This window comes from Ammodytes marinus, assembly GCF_949987685.1.
Source record: "Ammodytes marinus genome assembly, chromosome: 14".
NCBI classification, from domain to species: Eukaryota; Metazoa; Chordata; class Actinopteri; order Uranoscopiformes; family Ammodytidae; genus Ammodytes; species Ammodytes marinus.
The window spans coordinates 21363619-21382662 of NC_137218.1; the positions used below are offsets into that span (position 1 = coordinate 21363619).

Below are 19044 nucleotides of genomic sequence, written 5' to 3' on the forward strand. Positions count from 1 at the left end.
ATGTTGAGCTCGTTAACTCGGAAACTGCCGTCCCAGCTGCTGTCTGGGGCGAGAAACGCACAACTACCATGGAGACACAGGACGCAGATCCGTGCGTGTGCCGCGCGATCGACAAAGTTCCAGTTACTCGAAGACTGCCTCGGTGAGTTCAATCACGTTTCAACACAAGTTTTAAATACGCATTTGTGCGATTTTAATAAGCCCTCTCCGTGTGACGACCTGCAGTTCTCAACCACGGAGGGGCCCAGATGCGTTTAAACTACGTGTGGCTGCGGGATCACTGCCGCTCTGAAGCCTCATTCAACCACAGCACCAACCAGAGGAACCTGGACACCGGGAGCATAGACCTCGCCATCCGGCCAGACAACACCAGTGTGGAGGACGGCCACCTCGTCCTCACATGTAAGCCAGTTAGAAGCGGAGGTGTAGTCTACCTGATACGATCTACCCAGAGAGCTGCGGGATTTGCATAGGCTATTATCAGCCCTACAGTGCATGTCAGCTGCTGTAAAGTAATTACTACAACATGTCACATGAAATGCATCATTATTAGCCAATCATTTCAGACCATTAGCCTGCAGCCATTAGTGTAGTCTTGAAAAACAAAGAGCCACAGGCATATGCCTACTTATATCTGTCTGTATGTCATTATTGAATTTGTCAAATGTTCACTGTACAATTGATTTTTTATTTATTTAGCAATATCGGAAGAATAATTGTGTCAGTTTTGGTAAAACTTTCTCAGAAAGACTGAAAATACAGCTGATATGACCTGCCTAAGCATACGAACATCATATCATTGGTATTGTCATTGGTCATCACAGTATACCCACTACAATAAACTAGAATACACCACTAGTTTTATAAGTTCTACCAAACTGGATGTGTGGAAAGCATAGGGGATGTTTTTAAAGTTGTGCCAATATATATTGTACTGTCTGGACTCTGCAGTGAAGGATTACCAACTGGGCAAAGCTGAACACAGGCTCATTGCATGTAACTTGATAGTAGTTTGATTACAAATTCATCTTCAAGTACAATATCAATATAATTTTGTCTAACTGATGCACAGAAGGCAATTGTATTGGTACTACTTTACGTTGTGTACGTCTCTGGGTAATATTCTAATTGAATGGCATGAGTTTAGTTGGCTTATTCAAATATAACTTGAAACAACAAGTTCATCAAAAACTCCAGCAGTCGTTTTTTAAACCTTTGCATCAACCACAAAGACATACAATGCATTTTCAATGAGCAAGCAACAGTTTGAAAACGTATTCACCAAGAAAAATCAAAGGGTTCCCAATATATAACCTGAGGACAATCAACATCACATACTCTGTAAATGGGTCAGAGAAACTTGGCACACCACCATTACACATGACATTAAGCTCTCCCCACAGGCCAAGGTGGAGTGAACTTTTCCCTCCCTGGTGATGGTGTTTCATTGTGCAAAGATTCCCTCTTGTCAGATAATGAATTAAGACAACCATGGACCGTGTCAGTCGTACACCACGCTTAATATGAGCATTATATAACCCTAATTCTGATAGCGACCTCCATCAGTGATTAGTGAATCGCAACATCTTTAACGAACTGGCACAGTTAAACATCTGGCATGAGCAGGCAGTGTCACAGAAAATAAAAGATTAGACACAGAAATATATTTGCTGCTCAATGAACATATTTTATGGTCCAATAAAAAGATAATGAAATCAAGCTTGAATTGGTACAGTGTCCAGTGAAGCTTTGGTGAAGACAACTTTTTTTCTTTTATTTTCTTTTTTTCTTTAAAGATCTCCTATTATACTGCTTTTCTGGTCTTAGTGTCTCATTAATGACTCCTATGGAGCAACCTGACACGAATCACAGCACAAAAAATGTGTAGATTTGTAGATTTTCGGGAAACTCTTACTCTCATCTGAGCGCGCATGCAGTCTCTGTCCACACTCGGCTTTGTGCTTCTCCGCCCCCTCCCCCCTCCTGCAAACCCCACTCCGTTGTGATTGGTTACCTTCCTTCCGGAACACTTTCAGCAGCACATTCAGCAGATTTGAGAGCAGGAAGGTGGGGGCATGGCCGGAGCGCGCGTTGCAGCATTACCATACATGGAAAAATCCGCATTCGTGACGACACGAATGCAGGAAATTTGAACCGATTTGAACACGTGATTTCTCGACCGGCTGCCCTAGTGTTTAGCGCTCTGCACAGCCACCCCAGGCGGTCAGCAGGGAATACGTCTAAATGCATGTAAGTCATTATTTGATACTTTAGTATGGTTAAATATGACTATAAATCATTATAACAACGTTTATAGGTCATAAAAGTCGAAAAAGTATAATAGGACCACTTTAAGAAAACTTTACCGCAAATAAATTGTGCGCCAGATCACAAAAAGGCTTACCACACGTTGATGTGCAGACAGTTTTGTTGAAATGACTTAGTTAGAATCCATCATGATCACATACTTCAACTCTCCCTTTCTCACACCTCATCCTCTGTATAATCAGCCATGGGGAGCCAACATCCAAGCCATCCCTCACTGTTCCCCTGAGAGCAGTGGGACTTAGCTTAACCAGCCTCCTCCGACTATAGCTGAAGCCATCCATTATTCTGTCTCCAGCCTGCAGCCTGCCCCTCCAAACAATAACAGGGAAAAGGCCATGTGGGATTAAGTTGCCTCCTTTTTGCAGTAAGAGGAATAAATGGTCCCACTGCAGCCGGCTGTGCAAGAGGAAACAGCTGTTAACAGTGTCCCTAGGCAGCTGCTCGTGTGCACACCCTCACATTTCCCCTGTCATGTGACCTCTTTAATACATAGTCTATGCTTGTGAGCCCACAGCATGCAACTCTTATGTCCCCTCAGGCCAGCATGGGTCAGGTCCGACACAAGCTGGAGAGGATAGTTTAGTGCTGGGACATTCTTCTTTTCTTTTGTTCAGTGTTGACCCCATCACTACAAGCTTTTAACAGAGCAGTGCAGTTAGTCTAGAAACTCGGGCACATCCAAGTGTTTTCTCCGTGGGCGTTTGTCTGTCTAATGCTGCTCTGGGCCGTCCCAGAGGCTGGCTGAGGCCTCCCTGTGGGCTGTTGGGTTCCAGTATTTTCTTTGGGTGCTGGACTGTTGAAGTGTTTTCATGTATGCAGGGCCGCCCATAAGGGGTAGAAAGTGGGAAAGCTTTCTACGGCCCAGGCACCAGGGGGGGCCCAGAGAGGGATTTTTCATTTTTATTTTTTTTGCAGATGACCTAACTAAGCCAACCTTTATTATGAATGCTATATTTGCAAGAGAACTTTCTATAAAATAAAACATTTTATTCATTGTTATTTGGGTAAATATATCACATATTGAAAAACTAAAAATATCATGGGTTATTTCCCCCTCAAAACCGTTGCATGCAGCAGGTCAACCAAACAAGCGTGAGATATGTATTAATGATGAGCAAGCTAACCTAGCAAGCTCAGTGATGCCAGGACCTGGACATAAATCAGGGTACCAGAAAAGAAAGGAAAAAAAGAGGGAACTTTCCAGGGCTTTAGACCCCTGGAAAATTCCTTAATATCAGTATTTCTGCCAGCAGAAGTGGATTTTCAATTCAGAGATACTTTGATATTTCATCAAGTTTTGAGGTGTCTTTGTGAGGGTGTTCTGCAAATTATTCTGTATATTTTATCTATTATTTTCTATGAAAATCAGAAAATTACATATTTAGCCTTTAAACGAAGGTGGCAGATGGTTGGTATACTGATGAGAAAAGCTTCTAGTAGCAGTGCTATCATGGTAAACCCCCCTACAGCATTGGTGTTTCTAAAACATTACATTACAGTAAATGTTACAGTAAATGTGCCAAAAAGCAGGTGCAGAACTGCACTGCGCGCGCTCGCTTCATTGGTATCTCTGCCCACTATTATTTCCAGTAGCCCACCCTAATCTAGCTGGCTAGAACCGGCCCTGTATACAGGTATGTGTTTATGTAGGAATAAGCGCATCATGCACATTGATACAAGTTCAGTATGAGTAAAGGGGGCCCAATGACTGGACCTTTTCTGGGGCCCAGTCATTTGTCTGGGCAGGCCTGCATGTATGCAGTGGCAGAGAATCTTACATAAACCGACAAGTGTGGATGCTTCAGCCCACAGACAGTTGTTGATGCTCAGGCTCCTTTGGGCATGCTGGCACTTATGCCTATGCCTGTCCCTGTCCGTGGTGCATTATCAAGGTCAGCTGAGTCTGGAGGAAGCACATCCTATCCGTTTATATTGGCCCTCACATACTTTGTTTGCAAAATGCGCAATCTAAATGGTGCAAGGGCCTCCACGGATACCCATGTTGAACGCATATAGCATTCCTTGTTGGATTCAAATGGTTGTACAAAGTTGAGGTATTTAGATACGTATGGTGCTGACCTGACCCTATTTTGTTGACCCCCCCCCCCTCAATAATAGCTATCTCACACATAGTTACTGTAGATTCCCAAGAAGATTTGAATCTTTCATTTAAAAAATCATGTTTTCAAAAGTGTTTTAATTTCCATTCATTGTACCTAATAATTTTTTTTTCTGGGTCCCAGGGCGTGGTGGTCATGTGTCAAAGTACAGTCTCAACTGGCTGACTGACAACAGCTATGAAGGAAAGAAGCAGAGCTGCGTCCAGCCACGCACTCTTTGGAATTCGGAAATCTATGAAAATGCAAACATACCTTCTGTCAAGTGGGAGAAGTTTATGAGCTGTGATGATGAAGTGAAGAAGTTCCTTCAGAACTACCTCTTGTATGGGGTCGCTTTTGTAGATGACGTCCCAGCTACAGTTGAGGCCACGGAGGCAGTCACCCAGAGGGTTAGTCTAATCAGGTAAAAGGTGCTGCATTTTGGCCTAGTGAAATTCCCACTAATGCAACTATTTTGCATTTGGTTAACATTAAATGGCAGTGTTCAAGGGAAGTGCAGATCCAATTATTCCTAATCCTTTTGTGTTGTGTGTATTGATCCATAAGGGAGACAACGTATGGAAGAATGTGGTGTTTTACTTCAGATTTCTCCAGAGGAGACTCTGCCTACAGCCAGCTGGCCCTGGACCGTCATACTGACACCTCATACTTTCAGGAACCATGTGGGTAGGTGGAGGAGAAGTGGACTGATATTGGAGTTTTTGTTTGCAAAGCACTGAAAAAGTATTTGAAGTTACTCTGAATAACCTAGGAAAATGTGCATTTCTTAATATGTTATTAGCAAACCATATAGATTTAAATAACAATGTATTGATATGGTGTATTTGATGGCGCTCATTGTTGTTGCAGAATCCAGGTGTTCCACTGCCTCAAGCATGAGGGTACTGGGGGAAGGACACTACTGGTGGACGGGTTCAATGCTGCTGAAAAAGTCAGACAGCGATCTCCTGAAAACTTTGAGCTGCTCTCCAGTGTGCCCATCAGGCACGAGTACATCGAAAACACAGACAACCACCGAAACCACATGACGGGCATTGGCCCTGTGCTCAACACCTATCCTTGGAACAATGAAATGTACCTGATCCGGTATGCTACCTCTTCAATCTTTTATCATTTTACATACGTTTGTGCAGTAGTGGATTATTAGATTATAGTAGTGGACTGTAGTGACTATGAGGTCATCCATAAACACCCTCATAGGTGGCTGGCGTTGAGCAGATTTCATTTGAGACCCTCTGCACTGATTCAGCACACTTTGTTAGCATACTCATGGCCAGGGAGAACAGGATCACTGAGAGAGTGCATCCCGTGATAATCTCACTGTCGATTTGCCATCCTGAAGTCACTACTCCTGAAGAGTCTCTCTGGGGACATGATGTTTTGTCAATGTGAGCTGCACCAGTTTGTGTGGTATTGGGGTGTATTTATTTGCCAGCTCGAGCCACAACACTGACTGTTTCCCTTCCCTTTCCCTGTTCTCTCGTGCCTTCTCCTCCATCTCTCCACTGTTCTGGAATCCTGCCTCTCCTCCAGATGATTTGCAGGATCTTCCACAGGTGTGGCAGAAGTTTAGGACAGTTTTTTTTACACTTTATATAAAGAGCTGCTTGGTTCTGGAGCAGAGCTTGCTCGGACTTTCCTGTCAACCCCCCGAACTTCCTTCAGCTGCAGCTCTGACATATCGAACTGCATGGCTCATGGGGATCTATCAGGGTGCGGTACTTACCTAACTCCTGTTCTCTTGCTTGGTTGCTGTACGTCTGCTTCAGGTGGTGGTCTATGTCCTCCTGTGAGCAGGCCAGCAAGCTGCTTCACTCCTGACCTTGCAGCTCCTTCCTGAACTTGAAGGGGTTGGAAATGAATGCACTTTCAGGCTCTCTCACGGAGGCGACTCCACCGGTGCCACCCAACAAAGGACCCTTATCTTCCGCAGGATACACATCATTTGTGCCAAGCCACTGTACTCCTCTTCTCCTGCCTGCTTGTACTGACTTTTGAGGGTCTTCATATCCTGCCTGATGTTATGGATCCTCACCTCCCTTTGGTTCTTTGAGCAGGGTCCTTTTACACCTTTCTTCTCCTCTTCTGCAAACCGTTCAGATACGATGCTGACGATGATCATTGCCATGGTTTGCAATTTCCTCTCGACTTCTCCCCTCACAATAGTAGTAGTACTTATTTAAAGGTATTATTTAAAAGATGTAAACCTTACATCAAAGCAAGATTGTAATCCCTTCTTTTTGTCAACAGATACAACAACTATGACCGATCAGTGATAAACATGATCCCTCATGACGTTGTTCAGCGATGGTATGTGGCACATCGAGAGTTGACAACAGAACTAAGGCGGCCGGAGAACGAGCTGTGGGTGAAACTGACTCCAGGGAAAGTAAGTCCGTGATAAGTTCTTCTCTGAATGTCAATTTCAGTCCATCGAGTTCTCAATAATCCAGACTGAAAGATACAAATGTAGGTGTTGTTCAGTGTGATCTAAGGATTCCTCCCCCCCCCTTTGCTTTGAAGGTTGTTTTCATAGACAACTGGCGTGTCATGCATGGGCGGGACTCTTTCACCGGCCTGAGGCAGCTGTGTGGATGCTATCTGACCAGAGACGACGTTCTCAGCACTGCACGCTGCTTCGGGCTGCAGGCCTGATCCTCAACATGAAGTTCTCTTTACGGCTAAGCATCATGGATAGGGTCCTCAATCAATTTGCACTGTAAAGTCATCTTTGTTCAGAACAATCAAGAACACTCACACGGATACATTGTCTCACACATCTACTTATCCTTGTTCTTTAGTAGTGACATTTGTTGATTTTTCTTTTCTAATGTCTGCCTCCATTGGTTGGTAGACATCCATCTTCTGTCCCATTGCCTACATTTACCTGTGACAGTTTCTTCTGAAATACACTTGAAAAAAATAACTTATACAGTATATAAAATGTAGAGGAGAATACACAAAGAAGTCATTTGGGAGAGGTATCGTTAGGATTGTATTGATATTGATACTGATACAGCTTTTCAATATCAATAATGATACTCTAAGTCAGGGGTGCCTAAACTGCGGCCTGCGGCCGATTTAAAAAATATAATGTAATATGGCCCTTTTAATTTATTTTTTATTTTTTATTTTTTTGTTGCATTTCTTAGTAAACCCACTAGTGCAGGGGTGTCAAAACTGATTGATTGGCCTGCGGCACATTTAAAAAATATAATGTAATATGTCCCTTTTAATTTTTTAATAATTTAAATGCATCCATTATATTAGAGAGAAATATGTCCCATAAAAGAAAAAGGGCACCAAGCCCATTCCAGAGAACCCTGCATAATATTTTATTTTAAATTAATATTATTATGGAAAATCCATGTGTCCTTCTTCAATAGCTTCTAATTCATCTGACACAGTGTCTCCAAATTATTTTTTCATACACAATTCTTCAGATTAAGCCTCTTAATTTTCCTCTCAAAGTGCACCAGTTTCACCAGATTTTTCTAACTTTAAAAAGTTAAAAAAATCTCCCGGGGGGGCTTACCCCCGGACCCCCCTAGGAGGGTCGGGATCTCGGCTGGCTACTATTTTCACCAAACTGGACATTGGAGGCAATAGCAGAAAACACTGGGTGTCTGAATGGGATCCAGGGACGTTGGAAGTAGGAGTATGCATATGTTTACTGTTAAGTTTTATAGAACTTGTTGGAGCCATTTTATGTAGCCTATTATTTAGGATTCACTGTAATTGTGTTCACATCTGATTAACATAGGAATTAGTACATATTGGTTAATCTGTGCATTATGTATGGCAGAGCATTTAAATTATGTTAATGATAATAATTTATATTATTTAGACTGATTATATTATTTTATGTTTCTGTTTCAGAACCATACACTTACCACACACACGTTACACACGTGCTTGCAAACTGTTCAATAAATCCGTGAAGAGATAATCCTCGTTCCCTTGCATTCTTACCGATGCACCACAGTGGTTACCAACTCCTAACCAACAAGCATGCAGTCCTCCATTACACCGGCCCTTCGTAGATTTTTCTGTATGTGGCCCTCAGTGAAAAAGGTTTGGACACCCCTGCTCTAAGTGATAATTCCTGAAGAGATTCAACAGATATTTAATCATGACGGTGTGTTAGAAATAATTTATATTGCTACTTGACTGAAATCTGGGATTATTTAGGAACCTAAATTAGAAATGCTTGAAACCGCTAACTGTGTCGTGACTCGTGATCAATAAATAGACTTGTTTTTTTTAATGATTATGGTGTGGAAAGGGTTTCTTGTCTAGACCTTAGATACATTTGATTCCTCTCAAGCCTAGTTTAAGAAGATGTGGGGCCTTTTCATGTTTGGTCTCTTTTCTTATTGGCTCTTTGTATGTGCTTGCCTTTATATTTCTATGTTGAAAAATTGCATTTATAAAATTTTGAAAAAAAATAAGGTATCTCACTGATAATTTTCCTGACGCCGACTTCCCTCGTGGTTTTAGTTCAAATTTATTACATGTGGGCTATGTTGTATTTTATACAATCAAATTAAAATATTGGTCCTATTTTTATGCAGCTTGTGTGTTCAGAGCAGGGATCATCTATATGGTTTGAATGTTTAACTATCAAATTGAAAAACAAACAAAAGGAATAGGCCTACATTCAAGCAGATTTTAGGTTAAACAAAACAATTCATAAAAGGCATGTTAATGACTGAATTGACGGTAATATCAATTCAGAAAATATGTTACAAAAAAAATTCAAACACAAGTTCGATCCTATTGATGACATTTGAGCATGACGTATGTTAAAGGCTTAACGCTGTTCAGAACAGTGACGTTTTTCATGCGTGCTGCTCATCTCCCTCAGCGTGGAGGCTGCTGGCTGTGGTTGCCACAGGAACGCTGTCTGAGGCTTCCTTGGCCTACTGAGTACTCCTCCTGGTGGACACAGGGAGAGTTGCACACTTGAATAAAGAATGGACAGAGGCAAATGTAAAGTACAGGTGCATCTCAAAACACAATATCATGCGAAATTCCATAATAAAAGTGAGTCTTTCGTATGTTCTAGATTCCTTACTTGAAGTGAAATACGTCAGTTCTTTGATTTTAGTTTTGATGATTACGGCTTACAGCTCATGGAATAGAAAATCCAGTATCTCAAAATATTAGTAATATTTCATGAAACCAATCCAAAAAATTTTATTATACAGAAATGTCAACCTTCAGAAAAGTATGTTTATTCTAGATGTATTTCTCGTTATGTGTAATGGTTCTTTGAATTAAATTACAGAAATGCAGACCCAAAGACCTCACTTCATCTTGGTGGCCTCTGCTGCTTTGTATTGGTGTCTCTTCACGGTGTGAGCGGTGAACCACACAAAATGGATTAAGCCTATCAGCTCCACAAAACTCTCTCTGTATTTCTCAGTATGGCAGCATTTACAAACTGGTGTCATTCCCTGACACTGGCGCAGGAGCTCAGAAAAATCCCAAGAAGCACCCAAGGGATTTTTCAGTTGTAGATTTTAATATTATATAAAAAAAATTACAAACAGCAAAAGGAATAAAATACAGACGCTATGACCAAAGGATTACGTCAAGTAGATGTGCCAACAGTGTTGTTGTAATTACTCAGAATTCCTCATGGGGGCAACAGAAGTTACGCAATATACAGTATATTTGAACACACATACTCCACTCACCTCTTCCCAGCACTGGCCTCCTTGTCCTAGTCTGATCCAATCTGGTCTAGGTGTATGTAGGGGATGGGCTCCCACGCTCACTGTGGCAGGTCAGAGTGACCAGGTGACCCGATTCCACGTCACCGTCAGGGCCTCTCTGACGGAGAACAAGGACCACGCATGAGTTTTATAGTCAACTTTATATTTGATCCACTAAATCTACTTGACATTTTTATGAAGCACAGGTTCAATCAGTGATATTATACGTCAGTAGGGAATTGATCGGCTTTCCAGAGAGGCTGTTTTAATATGAGTTCAATTCAAATTCCGGACACTTTACTGTACATTAATCAAATTGAAAAATATAAGTAGGTGATATCTCTTGAAACAGTATTTAAATTAATCGATTATCAAAATAATCGTTAGTTGCAGCCCTTGTAAATATCTTTCCACCACTTCTTGTGTCTAATTACAGGCCTATAGCCTACTATCCTGTATATTGATTACAATCCAACATTTTCTGCTAAACAAAATTATGTCGGCTGAGTTTTATCCTGCTTCTTTACAGGACAGAATAATCTCTATCTATATCACTGCCGTTGGGCTTTTGTGCTGCAGACACAACTCAACATCACTTTGTACCACGCCTGGATGAACCCGTAATCACATCTGAAGAGTTATTATTAGAATGGAAGATGGGAGCTGCACTGAATGTTGTTGTAATAGAATGTTAATATACAGTATTTTGAAATGACTTTGCTTACACAAAACAGATCATAAAATTCATGTCAAAGAAGTGAAAAAATTACTTGTATACATCTGTATTTCTTGTAACATGTGTTTACAGATTTGAGTGGGCTATGGTGGCAGATCCTTTTCTTGTTGCTGATCAAACAGGACGTCACTGGTCCGTTAGTCATCGTGAGGCAGTGTGTGTGTGTGTGTTTGTGTGTGTGTTGGTGGGAGTGGCCTTACAAGTCTCTGCCCCCACGGAGAGACCGGATCCTAACTGAGTGTTTCATGGTGCCTGACTCATAATCATTACGCTTCTCAATATAGTGATTGGACAGTTCTGCGAAAACATCTTCAAAATAACATTACTTTATTTTATAGATATATTTAGTGTATATTTTGCTTCCAAAATCAGGGTAATGCGCACATACTTGATGGTAATTTATGATGGGTCTGCTCTCTCTCCTTGAGAAATTACCATAATTCTACTTAACATTTAGCGATGATGAAAATCATCTGTGATCCCCTGATAATCAGCACGAGAGCAGCCATACATATTCATACAGCTTAATGCATCACATTCAGCATGCACATACTGTCCTGCAAACATAGTCATCAAGGCCGAGGTTGTTAAATACAAAACGTGCTGTTAGCATGCAGCAGCTGCTGATATGTATATTCTGTATGCAGTACAAGGATGCAGTCACAGTTCTACTCTAATTTTCCAACACTGACAATGAGGAGACTGCTGCAGTAACCATGGAAACTACTGAGGCCTGCGAGGTTGTCCCTGGTAACTCAGTGAATGAGAGGGATTCAAGATGAATGTCATTCCCTAATCGCACAATATTCAGGGCCACTAGTTTATCGGATTTGTTAATGTTGGGAACACTGACAACAGGTACAGTAATCTCAGACGTGGGAAGAGGTGCTGGAATATTTCATTGAAACCAAAATAATCTCACTTCGGTTCAATTTCACCCACAGTGAATAACAAGGGGATTAAATGTGAAAGAATAGTCAGGTGGACGTGAAAGAGAAGCTTGCTCAGTCGTGACTAAAGTAGCCCTGCTGTCACACGGAAAATATCCAGAGAGACAAGAAAGACAAACGAGGAAGCAGAATGGTTGCTATGGCATCAATGAGAATTGAGGAGTGCATGTATTTGTACACAATGTCACGGAATGGCATCAATAATGTATATAGTGTCTTACTCCATGAGTTATTATGTAGACCAATGGCTTAATAAAACAGCAGTCTGGCTTTTACTTTTTTTTCATATATTTTTGAAAGTTTGCCTTTAAAATATCTACAGATCCTCACAAGTCACCATACATATTATGGTTAAACTGCAGATACTCAGTAATGCTTAAATTCAAACTAGATTATGTGTGTAATAACTATATAAACATTTGATTCTACCCAGGGGGCAAAGTGGTTTTACAGGCATGGAATGTTGTTACAGGTTGTTAAAAATGATATGTAGGCTATAGGCTGCAGAAATCAAGGCTCCTTCAACTATCGTCTTCCTCCAACGAATAGGCCTTATATTAATAGCTCTGGGGGCCATAATAAATATTTTATTGCAAAGGATGTAAACTAATGTGTTTGATGCAATATTAATTGCAGGCATACACTTTATTTTGACATCAAGGTCAGAGTGTTAGTGTATGGATACATACACATACCCATTTAAATGTAGAATTTTTCCTCATGGTCCCTTTTCCAGTACAATATGTCAGATTATCAACGTAGTATTTATGTCTGGTATATGACAGCCAAATCTATCCTGTTAGTCACTGCTATTCTGGAAGGTGTTTTTAGAACATTAGGTCCCTGATAAGCAACCGATTTCTGCAAGGGAGGCATGCAGCTTTGCACCAGCCATTCACCACTAACAAGGCCCAGCCTGTTAACGCTTCCCCCAAAAAAGATCCAGGAATACAACTCCAAATAAAAGTAACCTGTGAAGGTTCCCATAATAGAGAGGACATTTCAAGCTGTTGAGTGGCACACACACTAATTTGGAGTCACCCTGTAGTTAAAACCTACTTTGACCCAGCATAATGACTTGATTTGACCCAAAGTCAATGTTATGGTGTTCATTTTACGCTACACACAAGGGAAGACAACCACAGTTTGATTGTTTTGATTCAGTAATCCCACGACACAGTGTCATATATTTAATGAGTGCAGCATACATTATGACATGTCATTGGTAGGAGCTATATTTAGCTGCTGCAGTTCCAGGGTCCTGGTTCTGTGCACAGCCACAGACCCACCCACACAAATGGCTGGGCCCCTGAAAACCTCCTGTCAATGAGCCCCCCTCACTCATGCTTTAATCGTATCAATGCGTGTGCGTTTGCTCATCCATAAATTATCACATATATGTTTTTGTATAGAGATTTTATCAACCAGGGACATGCAGCGACAGTTTGGGGAGCGGGGGCTCAAGTGAGAAAAATAAGGGCACTTTTATTATTGTTATATATTTTTTCTTTATAACAGTAGCACTTTTCTGACTCTCTTACCAATTTATTTTAATAATTACACTCAAGCAATTGTTTGATACTCAACAGATCTCTACGAAATAATCAGTTCACACAGAGATATTGGTCTTCTTTAGTATTCGCTAAGTAACAGGAGTCTATGCTACTCAATAATGGTATATAGGCTACAGTATGTACACTAACTAACTGCACCAGGGAGAAGGACATAGTTTCAAAAATTGCACTTATAATTTCTTTATTTCTGCACAAGACAATAAATCCTTTGGCATATTTTGATGGTATTGAAATGAATAACATGCCGTTCTCTAAATGAATAAGCAAACCAATCTACCCTCCAAAACCACAAAGTTGGCCTATGTTTAGTTGCAACATTAAGGCTTAGTTCATCCTGCTCTCATCTCCTACTTATTTTGTAAATATTTCTGGAAAAAAACACTGCAAAAATACTGAAAAAATTTTATTGAGAAAATGCAAAAATATCTGTAATGACACCTACCTGTTTGACTGGATATGCATTTTCTTGGTCATACCAGAATCTCTGCTGTTGCTCAAAAACGGTCAAACACGGCTTAAATCGCCCCTTGGCAAATAAATTGTGACTTGAGGAGCCATGCTAATCACAGCCTCATGGAACTCTGGACCTAAAATCAAGATTGACCATGTCAGTCATACAGTACATCACGCTTAATATAAGCATTATATAACCTTTAGATAGATTTAGATAGCATCCTCCATCAGTGGATTGCAACCAATATAACAAACTGGCACAGTTAAACATCTGGCATGAACAGGCTCTGTCACATAACACATCAAATTGGACACAGGGATATATTTGCTGCTCATTGAACACATTAAATGGTCTAATAAAAAGTTGGAGACAATGAATTCAAGTTCGAATTGTTACTTGTACAACTGTTTCCAGTGAAGCTATGAAATACTTTTAGTGTACAAAATTATATATTTCCAACTCAAACAAACTACTTCAACCCTACTTTTGTCACACCTCATCCTCTACATAATCACCCACATGGAGCCAACCTGCAAGCCATTGCTCACTGTTCCCCTGAGAACAGCTAGAGTGGGGCTATAGCTTAACCAGCAACAACCACAACTACCATCCATTTTTCTTTCTCCAGCCTGCAGCCTGCCACTGCACACAATAACGGGGAAAAGCCCATGTGGGATTAAGTTGCCTCCTTTTTGCAGTAAGAGGAATAAATGGTCCCACTGCAGCCGGCTGTGCAAGAGGAAACAGCTGTTAACAGTGTCCCTAGCCAGCTGCTCGTGTGCACACCCTCACATTTTCCCCTGTCATGTGACCTCTTTAATATACAGTCTATGCTTGTGACCCCACAGCATGCAACTCTTATGTCCCCTCAACCCAGCATGGGTCAGGTCCGACACAAGCTGGAGAGGATAGTTTTAGTGCTGAAGCATTCAGTTTTTAAGAATCAGTGTGCACGATGTGGACAGGGAGACACCCTCACTGCATGCTTTTAAAGCCTCTGGAAACCTGGTCTAAAATAGTATAAATCAACATATGATATCCAAGTTGGGTGTCTTAATAAGGTTTTACATAAGTATGATTGAAAATAAATGTTCATAAATATTATAAAACCTAGTTTACAAAAATCTTTTTTACTGTCTAGACTAGTCACCTTTTGACCGTCCGGGCGTGACCTTTGAAACTGTGTCCATGGCAACAGTCATTACTTTATCCGGCAGAGAACTCCCAATTGGTTCAAAACACTTATTTATGTAATAAAGACCAGAGCATAGCTTGCCGTATCTAAACCGAACTTTCTGTTAAGTTTATCAAACAATATCTTTAATTTGGATGGATAAATATGCCTAACACTTTTCAGATTCTTACTAGTGTGCGACCAACTCAGCAAATTGCATAGTAAGAATGATTTGGGGGATTAAGGTTCACAGGGGCTTTAACACCACAGCAGTGCAGTCGGGGTCTGGAAGCCCTGGGACATCCAAGTGTGCATTTGTCTGTCTAATGCTGCTCTGGGCCGTCCCAGAGGCTAGCTGATGCCTCCCTGTGGGCCGCTGGCTTCTATTTTCTTTGGGAGCTGGACTCTAGCAGTGTTTTCATGTATGCACAAGAGCAGCACATAATCGTACGTAAACCGACAAGCGTGAATACGTCAGCCCCCAGAAAGCAGATGATGCACAGGCTCCTGTGGGCATACTGGCACTTGTTCATGGTACATAATCAAGGTCAGCTGAGTCCAGGGGGGGGGGGGGGGGGGCTGGGGCATATCCTATCCCTTTATATTGGCCCTCACATACTTTGTTTGCTAAACACACAATCTAAATAGTACAAGAGGCCTCAATGGATACCCATGTTTAATGCACATAGTAGTCCTTTGATTGAAATGCCTGTGCAAAGTTGAGGTATTTAGATGTATATGGTCCTGACCTGATCCAGAGGGTCCCTATTGACCCCCTCTCCCAGTTTCCTTTTCTGTCTTTGTTGTTTTGCATGTTTATAAATGCTGTTTCCTTGAAGTGTCACCCGCAGAGCACATAACAACCGTCAAATCAACAAGTTCTCCTTGAATTTTCTGCCCAAGGGTTTTGCTATGTCTCAGTTTAATTTAACATACATTATTTGAGGCATATACTGTATGTAAAATGGGAGCATAGAAATAGATATGATAAAGGTAGGTCTTTGACACCCAGACCCTTGAGGAAGATAAGAGATGAGCTTTAAGATGATTAAAAATGCATGAGATGATTTAATGCCCCCGTCACTTCAGGTTATGCTGTTGCAGTGCTTTGGTAATCCATCCTTTGGGAAATTCTTTTTTCTAATCATGATTTTAAATGTGTTGAAGATATAAATGGAAATAAAGTTAGCATTTTTCTCTCAAAAATAGCTATCTCCAACATAGTGATCTTCCCAAATATATTTTAACATTTAATTTAGAAAATGATTAAGATGATTCATTCTTAAGTGTTGTTATTTCCATTAATTGTACCTAATAACATTATTCTTTTTTATTTTTGGGTCCCAGGGCGTGGTGGTCATGTGTCAAAGTACAGTCTCAACTGGCTGACTGACAACAGCTATGAAGGAAAGAAGCAGAGCTGCGTCCAGCCACGCACTCTTTGGAATTCGGAAATCTATGAAAATGCAAACATACCTTCTGTCAAGTGGGAGAAGTTTATGAGCTGTGATGATGAAGTGAAGAAGTTCCTTCAGAACTACCTCTTGTATGGGGTCGCTTTTGTAGATGACGTCCCAGCTACAGTTGTGGCCACGGAGGCAGTCACCCAGAGGGTTAGTCTAATCAGGTAAAAGGTGCTGCTTTTTGGCCTAGTGAAATACACATTAATGCAACTATTTTGCATTTGGTTAACATTAAATGGCAACGTTCAAGGGAAGTGCAGATCCAATTATTCCTAATCCTTTTGTGTTGTGTGTATTGATCCATAAGGGAGACAACGTATGGAAGAATGTGGTGTTTTACTTCAGATTTCTCCAGAGGAGACTCTGCCTACAGCCAGCTGGCCCTGGACCGTCATACTGACACCTCATACTTTCAGGAACCATGTGGGTAGGTGGAGGAGAAGTGGACTGATAATGGGGTTTTTGTTTGCAAAGCACTGAAAAAGTATTTGAAGTTACTCTGAATAACCTAGGAAAATGTGCATTTCTTAATATGTTATTAGCAAACCATATAGATTTAAATAACAATGTATTGATATGGTGTATTTGATGGCGCTCATTGTTGTTGCAGAATCCAGGTGTTCCACTGCCTCAAGCATGAGGGTACTGGGGGAAGGACACTACTGGTGGACGGGTTCAATGCTGCTGAAAAAGTCAGACAGCGATCTCCTGAAAACTTTGAACTGCTCTCCAGTGTGCCCATCAGGCACAAGTACATCGAAAACACAGACAACCACCAAAACCACATGACGGGCATTGGCCCTGTGCTCAACACCTATCCTTGGAACAATGAAATGTACCTGATCCGGTACGTCAGTGCTTTAATCTGATGTCATTTTACAAACATGTGTGTGCAGTAGTGGATTATAGATTATAATTTTCTTAAATTCCATCTAGCATAATTGGACTTGCACCTGTAAAGCTATTAATTTCATAAACATATTAGCATATGTTGGATTTTTAGTAGGGAACAAACTTTACTTAAAAGCTCAATACTTCTATCCGTGTACATTTCAGTCGTTAAAAAGTCCTTGCTATTTTATATAATATACTCAATATATAATAAAAAATTAAAGGAATATTTTAAAGTTATATTAAGGTATTATATAAATGACTCAAACAAAGCAAGATTGTAATCCCTTCTTTTTTCACCAGATACAATCACTATGACCGATGACCGATCAGTGATACACACGATCCCCCATGACGTTGTTCAGCGATGGTATGTGGCACATCGAGAGTTGACAACAGAACTAAGGCGGCCGGAGAACGAGCTGTGGGTGAAACTGACTCCAGGGAAGGTAAGTCAGTTATACATGCTTCTCTGAATGTCAATTTCATTCGATCCAGTAAAGAGCTTTAGGGTAATCAGGGTGTAAACTGAACGACACAAATGTAGTTGTAGCAATTAAGGGTAATCTAAGTAATTGCCCCTGTCTTTCCTTCTCCAGGTTATTTTCATAGACAACTGGCGTGTCATGCATTGCCGCAGTTCTTTCACCGGCCTGAGGCAGCTGTGTGGATGCTTTATGACCAGAGACAACGTCCTCAGCACTGCACGCTGCCTCGGGCTGCAGGCCTGATCCTCAACATTGCGGTCGCCCTACTGCTAAGCATCATGGGTATTAGCCCTCATTCAATTTGCACCACAATCAACAAGTCTCACTCCTGGTTCATGTCTTCCACGTCTACTCATCCTTGTTCTTTAATAATTGTCATTTGTGGATGTAATTTTTAAGTGTTATCTGCTATTTGTTCTAATGTCTGCCTCCATTTGTTGGTGGACATTTATCTCTCAACAAATGTCAGTTGGGATAGATATCCTTAGGATGTTATTGACACCAATATCGATACTGATACAGCTTACTCTAAGTGATCATATGTGAAGAGATTCAACAGATTTTTAATCATGACTTCTTGTCAGAAATAGTCAATAGCTGCTTGACTGACATCTATAGGATAATTTTTGAACCTGAATTAGAAAGGCTTCAAACTGCCTACCATGTGAATCAATAAATACAGACAATTTTCAAAAATGGTTATGGTGTGGAAATGGTTTCCTGTCTACACCTTTGAGAAATTTGGGTTTCCTCCCATGTAAAGTTTAACGAGATTGGGGCCCTTTCGTGTTTGGTCTCATGTCTTATATTGTCCTTTGTATGTGCTTGTCTTTCTATGTTTAAAGGTTCAGTAAGCAAACGTTTTTTATAGCTCACTTCCTCTCAGTGACTGCAGTTAGCAGTCCCCTCCCTCGTCCCTATACGTCAACACATTAACTCACAGCGGTCTTCAAGCAGCGAGTTGTATAGCGTCATCTCAGATCCGTAATTGCGGTAAAACATGATAATAACCATAAAAACAATCATTGGGAAGGATTTTTACCTGCTCCGCCATTGTAGGCGCATACACATTCACCCCTCTGTTGCTCTCTGGCAGAGATACAGTACGTGCCTGTTTGTACTGTTCTCTCTTCTGATTGGATTTCA

The 19044-nt window shown here is 41.0% G+C and overlaps 2 protein-coding genes across 2 annotated transcripts; both read left to right on the forward strand.

The window, feature by feature from the left end:
• LOC307261042 (trimethyllysine dioxygenase, mitochondrial-like) lies at positions 1–7147 on the forward strand (the record flags this gene model as incomplete). The annotated part of the gene is made up of 7 exons (XM_080041479.1): positions 1–142; positions 226–402; positions 4572–4851; positions 4995–5114; positions 5298–5534; positions 6699–6837; positions 6972–7147. The coding sequence occupies 7 exons, from the start codon at positions 1–3 to the stop codon at positions 7101–7103; spliced, it is 1227 nt and encodes a 408-aa protein (XP_079897605.1). The 3' UTR covers positions 7104–7147.
• A 4473-nt stretch (positions 7148–11620) lies between these two features.
• LOC307261043 (trimethyllysine dioxygenase, mitochondrial-like) lies at positions 11621–18141 on the forward strand (the record flags this gene model as incomplete). The annotated part of the gene is made up of 6 exons (XM_080041480.1): positions 11621–11654; positions 16404–16683; positions 16827–16946; positions 17130–17374; positions 17714–17859; positions 18010–18141. 6 exons carry the CDS (start codon positions 11621–11623, stop codon positions 18139–18141), a joined length of 957 nt encoding a protein of 318 aa, XP_079897606.1.
• Between the last annotated feature and the right edge of the window lie 903 nt (positions 18142–19044).